The sequence below is a fragment of the Apis laboriosa genome, unplaced genomic scaffold, assembly GCF_014066325.1.
Source record: "Apis laboriosa isolate Shangri-la unplaced genomic scaffold, ASM1406632v1 scaffold16_cov148, whole genome shotgun sequence".
NCBI lineage: Eukaryota > Metazoa > Arthropoda > Insecta > Hymenoptera > Apidae > Apis > Apis laboriosa.
Window position 1 is genome coordinate 3414814 of NW_025222129.1, and position 9377 is coordinate 3424190.

Sequence of the window (9377 nt, forward strand, 5' to 3'; positions counted from 1 at the left end):
GACACGAGACTCAACCTTTCCATTCGAAATCCGCGTCGATATTTGTTTACGTTGCCAGGGCGAACGCATGGGCGTACCACTTAGAAATCGGGAAAGTGGAACGTGGCCGTTGAATTATGAGGCTGAGAGATCGAATAATCGAACAATTGAATGGATATCGCTCGCGTTTAACGCTCCTTCTTCCTACGTTCTTCCACCCTCTTTCGCCGTTCCTCCCGCGCCCGGCGTTTTCTTTAAAAACGGGGGTGGTCCGGTATGCAGCTCGAGCGTCTCGTCTCGTGCCAAGAACGCACTTGTGCACGCCGTGTCGCGTAAGAAAATAGAAGTTCCGCGAATGGAACGACAGTCTTAAGATTCGCGGCTCGTAACTCAACCCATCGAAATATTTCGGGGAAGGGGAGGGATGCGTCACGGTTGTTTGGAACTGGTTTAGTTTACTTATTGGACCGTCGATCTTCTCGAGGATGAAAATTATCGTAAAATATTCGAAAGTTTCGTTTCGTTTGACTCTCTCGTGGATAGGAGGATTTTTTGATACTTTTTGATACTTTTTTTTCTTTTAGGAAATATATTTCGTTGTATTATTTGGCTGTTATTCGAATATAATAATGTAAAATGGCGGCGCGGTCGCGGTGGGTATAATTGAATTTGTCGTTGTCTAGGATTTAATAGCATCCGATGGTTAAAAGTATGCGATGAAAGTTTCTAATCGACAGGAAGATTAGATCGGTTATCCAGCGGTACACGGGGGATTAAACGTGTAAGATGGATTTCTATATCGTGAAAATCGGATTAGAGTTTGCTCGAAATTATTGGATTCTCGGGATCATATCCTGGCCGATAATCGAATGAAGATTTCTGGGAAATTTCACGCCTTGCCTCGGTTTATTTTCATCTGGCCGGAATCGAGACCGCGATTATCGAATTCGAAGGGAAATCATTTCGATGGAGAATTCTCGATACGAGAAGGAAAAACAAGCATATCTCGGCGAGAATTATTCTCTCATTAGGCGCAGGGATCGTCGATGAAATTTCGATATTAGATTTGGCTACAGGCTTCACGCCGGTTCGAAACATTGGACGGGATTGTTTTGAATTCGAGGGAATCGCGCGAGGGAAGGGAGAACGAAGGGGGAGGGGATCTTCAAAGAAGCGTGAATCGACTGCACAGTATCGAGCAAATGAAAAACAATAAACGGCACAGCTGGACGCTCAAAGAACTCCCTAGGGGTGAAAATTGCGCGTCTCTTGCACCGGCCGTGATAATTATTTCCATAAGCGTTCCGGAAAGGAATTGCACTGGAAATTACAAAACAAACCAACTTTTGCCCCAACTTTTTCACTTTCTTTCTTTCTTTCTTTCTTTTCCCTTCTTTTTTTTCAAATCAAAAGTATATAATGTGAAAAATTTCTCGAGAATTCAACTGGTTTAACAATTAATGAAACAAGCGTGGAAAAATTCTTTCAACAATTGCTTAAGAACAAATCCTCGCAAGATTCTAAGATTCAATAAATAGGAGAAGAATCTTCGAGAATCTTGCTCTTCATAAATAAAAGATTAAAAGAATACGAATGTATCAACGTAAATGAAAAAAAATGAAAAAAATTTGAGAATAATTACCCTTAAACGTGTTCATTAACAAATTCACCAAAAATTATCCTGCATCGAAGTGAAATATTCAACGGAGCCACGAACAATCCCCGAGCGTAGGAACGTCCCCAAACTTGCAGCGCACAAAATATCGCACAGTATTTATAAAGTTAATTTGAATGGTGCCTAGGCCAGTACTCAATTCCTCAAAGATATTTCAGCGACACGTGTGGCCTACGTTAAATCACAAGCGTGTGCGCCACGGATGAATATTTTGCACGCGACACGACCGAATTAAGCTTTCCCCGAAAAAGCCCCGCGCCCCCCTTTTTCGATCGAACGAAATCGAATCGCGGATTCGATTCCAATTAATATTCCCTTTCCACGAATCGTTTCTCGACGCGTTCCAGATCAAAATATTCCCGGGAAGAAACGCCAAAGCTGATGATCTCTTCGCACCTCGCGAAGAATAAACTTACTTTATTCGCGTCGAAATAAACGAAAAAATCCACGCGGAGCGTAGAGGAAGCAGCTTTCAAACGGAATCGATGATTGGAACTCGTGTCTTCGCCTTCCTGCTCCACGAGTTATCGCGTTAAAGGCTCGCGAGATCGGCTGTTCGTGGCATATCGTGAATTGAATATCGAGAAATTCGATCGCCAGTCAATTATCGTTCCGAGCGTGCAGAGCGTGGTAAAGTTCGATCGAGCAGCGTGGAGATTGAGGCGCGGAGAAGGAGAGGGGACTGATTAACCACCACCCCCTATGTGTATTTTCAAACGCGGTTAAAAATAGTTTTCACGCGTATTTCGAAACGAAATAAATACGCGAGTATACTCGCGTGAAACGGAGTAAAACGGAAAGCAAGTATGAACGGTTGGAAAATCAAGGCTGTTGGAGAAGGTCGTGGAACCATAAAATCGTATCGTACGTTTTATTACATTTTATAATTCGAGGTGCAATTTTAAAATATCGTTCGTCGAAATTCTATATTCCTAAAATGTACTACGTAAATTTTAATTCGTCTAGATTTAATTCTGAAACGTTGGAGGAGGATTGGATTCAAGGTTGATTGATAATATTTCTTCGATCCCCGGTTCTTTAATTTCTTCTTATTTTTCGCCAGTTTCGAGTTACGTAAGATCGATCGTGAAACTTGCCGTTCGTCGATCCAAACACATTGGGAAAGAATTTTAAGTGATCCGTCTTACGAAAATATTTACTCGGAAACCACGAGGCTTAATTAGGCCCGAGATGTACTAGAGCGTGCTTTTGTTTGCATAGGCGACTAAGCCGTGCAAAGGCTCGTGCATTTCGTTAAAAATTAACGAGAGGAGGGCGCGTTTCTGGTACACACAACCAGAGAAAATACAAGGGATGGTACTTTGTTCTTTCATTATTTTTAGTCGCTCCTTGTTTCCTACCCTCCCCCACTGTTTCTTCCCCCTCTGTTTCGAAACGAGAAAGAGTACACGCGAAACAACTGTAATAATTAGAAAGTAGAGAACTCGAAAGTATTAACAGCCAATCATATTTCCGAGGCGAGGTTAAAAATGCCAATAATTAGCCATTTAAATTTGAATAGAAATCAATGCAATTTGAACGCGTAATTCATAAATGAAATTGCCCGCGAAATTTTTTTCCCCCTAATGAAGAAACAAACAGTATTCGTAATCATGCGAATATTATTGGCGTCGAACAATTATATAGGAATCGATGAATCTATCCATTAACCATTATCATAGGTGGACGCCTTCTCCTTCTCATCGTGATAAAAAAACCTGGAGCTTCGTGGAGAACCGCGGAGAATTTTAAATATCCATCCTGGCAACAGCCCAAACTTTCTGCACGAATTTATCGCGCAGCGGCACACGTATTCCCGTTATTATGTACACGTATGCCGCTCTCTCGCGAACGACAGAGGAGAAGAAAAGAAGAGAAAAGAAAGAAAAAATACACACATATATATATATATAAAAAGAAACACGGAAACGCGTGCCATTGATTGGTCGTCGTACAGCCCTCGTTACACCTCGTTCGAGGCATCGTTGTTACAATTCAACGAGACAAAGATCGCGAGATGATCTTTAGATAGAAAACGCCACGTTTAAAACCCACGTGACACGTCCCTCTCTGTCTCTCCTACGATTTTCGGCAAAAACGTGGAGCGAAAAGTAGGTCAGAGAGGTTTTTCGAGGTCTCGATCTAGGCGGCCCTGATACGTCGCCCGTTCGATGAATCACCGGTCCCAATGGAATTTAAGAATTTATCGCGCGTACGCGCTCTCCCTTCTTCGTCGCGCGATAATCCGTCGCGTTTTCGGCGACCGCGAGGGAGAGAGAGGGAAATTTGGCCTCTCCTCGACGAGAGGAGACAGATATCCTAGGGACTGGTTGCCGGTTCTGGCGCCAGACTTCTAGAAACGCAGGAGCCAGAGAAATTTTTAGCGAAATTCGATTTCGTTTATCGCGCGTTTCTCCAAGGAAAACCTTGGAGATTTTTCATTCCGTTCGATCTATGATTAATTTCGAAATCAGGTGATGAATGACACAATGAATGGCGAACCGTCCTCGACTTCGTTATCCAATTCACGTTTGAAATTTACGATACTTGTGCAATTTGTGAAATATATATGTACAGCTTTCAAAATAATAATCATTGTACGTAAAACCGAAATAAGAGGCTTGTTAAGATCGGTATTGGGGGTAGAAAATTAAGGGGAAATTTATAAGCAGCGATATACGAGTGTATATATATATATATATATATATATATATATATCTGTTTTCCGGCCTGGACTACAATTTAAATCACGGACCTAATTGTCGACTTTTAATAGTTTCATACACGAAAACGAAAACTCGTGCCAGGTTCCTGGTGTCACATTACGCGACCGAGTCGCGTATACGCGTGTGTACGGGATCCAGGGTGTTCTTAACGAATAACTGACCTTGACACGAATAACCATCCGTGGCCATGATCGATAACAATTCTTAATCGAAACTTTTCGCCGAATTAAAAATGTGTCCCACTCCCTCTAACCGCAAAATGTCATTTGCTAAACTTTAACTTTTCGTGAATCGCCATGAAATTTCGAATATTACGAACGTTGCCTGTCCAATTTGGGGTTGTAGTGAAAAATTCTCAGTCACGAAGATCGAAATATTAACGAAAATAAAATTGTTATCCCGATTAATTAATCGTAATTTAGAATTTTTAACAAAAGTTTAATTCTTTCTTGAAAGAGGGTTTTTTCCCATCAAAAATTTGGACGTGACGAAATATCCTCCCACCTCGAAAAATGTTAGTTCTCCAAGATTCGAGATATTGTATATATGTATTTCTAAAACGATCGATAAAATACAAGACTCTTAATAAAAGAAATCTCGATTATTATTTCTTATTAACGAAATTATCGTCATTATGGACGTTTCATCGATCACGCAGCCTCAATCGTTAAGAATTATTTAGCATTTTTAGGAATTGAACATCTGTCGGTGTTTGCCTATGAAATAGATTGTCTCTCTCTCTCTTTCTCTCTCTTTCGCGGACGTCGTATTCGATTAGGATGAAAAGAAGACAGGTGAAAAGTATCGAAAGGATGGTTCGTTGACGGATAAGGTGTGGAGATAGGTGGAGAAGGAGAGAAAAAAAAAATGAGTGGACGCAGTTGGGTGTTATAGGACATACGTGCTATAGGGAGGACGTCAGATTAGAAGCCAAGGCTTGACGAGCAGCAATGCCACCGGGACAAAAACCCTCCCTGAAGCTCTGGCATACATATTTTTTATTATATAAATTGGCGTTACAAAGGTTTCCCAAGAATTTATCGCGTTAATGCCTATTATCGTCCGCCCTTCCATACGACAGCCGCAGCTTTTGTTAACGAGCGATGATACGCGACCTCATCGACTTACCTCTGCACCGAATTCTTATCCAGGTGGAGAAGGATAAACTGAATCTGCTCGGGGGAAAGAATAATAGAGGGAAAGAGAGGGATATAAGAAAGAGGGAGAGAAAGAAATTTTGTTGAAAAAAAGTTTCTCGAAGAAGAATGGAATTGGATATATAATTTTTGAGTTGTTTCACACGTTATGTGGAAACGAAAAGGAAATATTTTGACGAAAGCTGCGCCAATCGACGCCAGATCCTTTCCGCAAAGAATGATATAAACTCTTTCGAGCACTTGATCCGCAGCTCAGCTATGAAAAATCCCCGCGTATCGGTGAAGGGAATCGTGTCAAAGATACTCGCATAATTCAATGCTATTTTCTACTAAAATATTCTACTAAAAAAAAATATAAAAGCACGTTCTATTTCCAATTAAATTTTAAACAACTTATTATCATAGACAAATGTTATTTAAAATAAATAAAATAAATAAATAAATTATTATTTTTGGATCAGAAGGAAAATTAATATCGACGAGAGGAAACACCGACTTTGATCGTGCGTTTTTAACCACGATCAATCTGAAATCCGGAACCCTGTCGCTTTCTTCCGGATTTAGTTTTCCTTGCAAGGATTTTAGGCATGCCTCGAGTGATATTGCCAGTGGCATGCATTGTCCTATTGTGAAAACAGAACTACCCCTTTTCTTCCATTTAACCGAGCCCACCCCCCACCCCCGCACACCAACCTCTCCGCCTCCGGGTTCCTCGCATCCGAGATGTTTTAAATAATATTGAAAATGGAGTTCTGGCTCGATGCCTACTCGTTCCATATCCCAGGTGGTTTCGCGATTCTAAAAACTTCGATTATATCGAGCCGGCCGGAACGACAACCCTCGAGCTGTTAACTTTATTTTAATCTTTCGCGAGAGAGGAAACCGTGATTCTTGAGAAACTTTCATTAAACTTTATACACGGACACGGCCAATATTACTATAGATGAGATCCTACTATACAGCCTACTTCCGCTGCTAGAACGCTCGAACGAAATTGATTTTACTTTTTCATACCTACGTTCGTTATTCCATACTTCGTTTTCGATCCGATCGCGATACCAGACGATACTGAAAACGGGCGAATCCTTGAAATTGGTTATCTAATTTTAATGAAAATTATCCGTTGCACGATATACAAACGACGAATGGCTAATTTATTCCTGGCTTATGATTTCGTCCCGTTAAAATTTCTGACGCGAGATTAAATTCTTCTAACTTCGAAGAGGAGGAAAAAGGAAAGAATAGAATCGGTGTTTGTTCCTTTGGAATATAAAAAAGAGGGAAAATTTGATCTCTTCGATCCGTTGAATATTTTTTTTTTTTTTCTTTTTTTTTTCTTTTCTTCGATCGATCTCAGCGTATAATGTGGAACCCGCGGGCACTCACCGTGCGTATCGAATTTCCTGATGATGGTTTCGATGATCGTTGTCCTGGGCGCCACGTGACCTCGTCTAACAGGCATCGCAGGAATATTCCCAGGTAGCTGGGCCTATGAGACGTTTGGCGTTCGATCGAAGGCTCGTTAAGCCTTGCTTTTAATAATTAACGTGTGACACTACAGCACTGAAAAAACACTCGCAGCATGCGTACAAGCACGGTAGAAAAAAGCACAGCACGAGTTGAGCATAATGATCATCGAGGGAAAAGAAGAAGCACCGGCTAATATCGGCGATGTTCGTCAACAATTTGTTCCTAAAAATCTGTTCTTCCCTTTTCTCTTTCCTTTTTTTTTTTTCTTTTAATCTTCTTCTTTAGAAGAAAAACTTCTTCAGAAGAAAAGAAGAAAAAGATAATCGGAGAAGATTCGTTGCTGGTCGGACGATCGAAATCCAGATGATTCTTTCCTTTCTCTCTCTGTCTCTCTCTCTCTCTCTCTCTCTCTCTCTTTCTCTCTGTTTCTTCCGTAGATCTAGACTTCTTACGTAGATACAAAAGGCGAAGGAAATAGTAAACGAGGAAAAGTAACCACCAAGAAAGTTGCCACTTAACGCGATGATGCGTGTATGCCTTTGCCTTTTGCCTCGAGGAACACCCTCGAGAAGTCCCAATTTACTTGGCTAATCTTTCGCGAGAGGATCGTTGTTTCTTGGTGTTTTCGTTTTGTACAAAATTCGCATATATATATATATATATACATATATACATATATATATATATAAGAAGCTGCGTGGACAGAGTCGATACGTTTTTCTCCCTACGAGAAGGCTGGATGTCTTCGTTTGACTTCCTTTTGGACCCAATACTCGTCTACCTAAATGTGTCTAAGGATAAGAACAAGCTGTAGCCAAGTGACCGTTACGGTTCATCCTCTCCTCTTGATCTCGAAGGGCAGATAGAGAGAGAGAGAAGGGCTGAACGTCGTCTTCGACGTGACACGAGTCGTGCCCGATCTCGTGTTATATCCTCTCCTCCGCTCCTCCAATGTTTTCCTGGCTCAAGACGTACGATCTAACGCGAGAAAACATCTATTTATAGTCGAAATACCAATGCGCAACGCGAACGGTGTTCCCACGGAATTCCAGAACGTAGGGTAGGGTAACAGGAATCTGGGAAACGTCTTGTTGTCGTTAATGATATAAGACGGTTTTCTTCGTTTTGTGCGCGAGGATTTGCCCGCTTTTCCCCTCCCCCACCTTGTTTCACGCTCTTCTCCTTCGTGTCACGACCCTCTTTCCTACCCTCTATACGTATTTTCTAATATATTCTTTCTTAAGACTGGCAAAGGACGACGTATACCTCGCGAATACCTCGACACTGCTCGGATATCCTCGAAGAAAATGGAAAACTGCGTGAGCAACGTTGCGCCAACGTGCGATACCACCCTCTCGGCGATTGTCACTCCGTGGAGAATTCGGAGAAGCTTGGACCTCGTCGGCTCGAAGTCAAACTTCTCTACATCCGGAGGTACAATGAACGGTAGACGTCTCGGAGAAGCGCATTGTGCGGACATTTCCACGAGGTGAGGTGTGTTGTCGTTGCCGAGAGAACGAGGCCGTCGTTTCTTTCTCCGGGTGCGCTGTGCGTCTCGTCGATTCGGCCGTGTCGTTCAACGATGGAACACTATTGGCGAATGCACGGATATCACGAACGCTGACACCACCTGTTTCGAGGCCGCGATTGAAACGTAGCGGAGCGAGGAAGGAAGAGTTGCGGCGGTTATCATGGCGGTGTAGGGGGGAGGGGGAGAAAAGCGAAACGAGCCGAGGAGAAATCTTGGAGGAGGTTGAAACGAACCGCGTCTGGATGACGACGAGAAAGGCACGTGGTGGATTTGTAGTTGCGTTTATAGTTACGAAATGCCGAAGCGCGCGCGGGTTTGCCACTTGATTCACGATATACGATCGTTATACGTAACGACGCGTTGACACGTATACTCCTTCGTATCGAATGCCCCGTTCCCTGGTCGTAAGGCGGTCGCTCATCTCACCTGGAATTCGGCCGATTTTTTATACCTCTTCTTCATCCTCCGCAAAAATAACGCGCTGGCCACACGATCGATCGTCGATATTTCTCGAAATATTCATCGACTCCTGTAACCTGTTGGCGACGGCCACCGACACTGCGAACCACGGGAAACACTGACTCCTTTCTAACGACCTTCCTTTTGCCTCGTCACGAGGACAACGCTTGCGTATCTCATTTCTCGCACAAAACAAAGAAATAAACGTAACAAACAAATCTTTCGTTCGCGTATCCTTTTGCCACGCTCCTCGTCCGAGCAACAAACTACATCCTTCTGCGGAGCCACCACGCCTTCCAGGTCCAAAATCGAAACTCCTGCGTCACTCTGTGTTCCAACGTATATCCCGATATTTACTAATAGAACGTACTTCCATCGAC

General features: G+C 42.5%; 1 protein-coding gene across 11 annotated transcripts in view; it reads right to left on the bottom strand.

Moving 5' to 3' along the window:
- The window catches only part of LOC122711319 (potassium voltage-gated channel unc-103), a 112118-nt gene extending 102741 nt beyond the window's left edge, over positions 1-9377 (bottom strand). For 10 of the 11 annotated variants that reach the window (XM_043929976.1, XM_043929972.1, XM_043929968.1 and 7 more), the window contains exon 1: positions 6924-9377. Coding sequence is in view for 8 of the 11 variants with exons in the window: in XM_043929968.1 (XP_043785903.1) it covers positions 6924-6999 (76 nt within the window). In the remaining 3 variants the exon portion in view is untranslated. The remainder of the gene's footprint in view (positions 1-6923) is intronic. The other variant, XM_043929973.1, reaches the window with a different exon arrangement.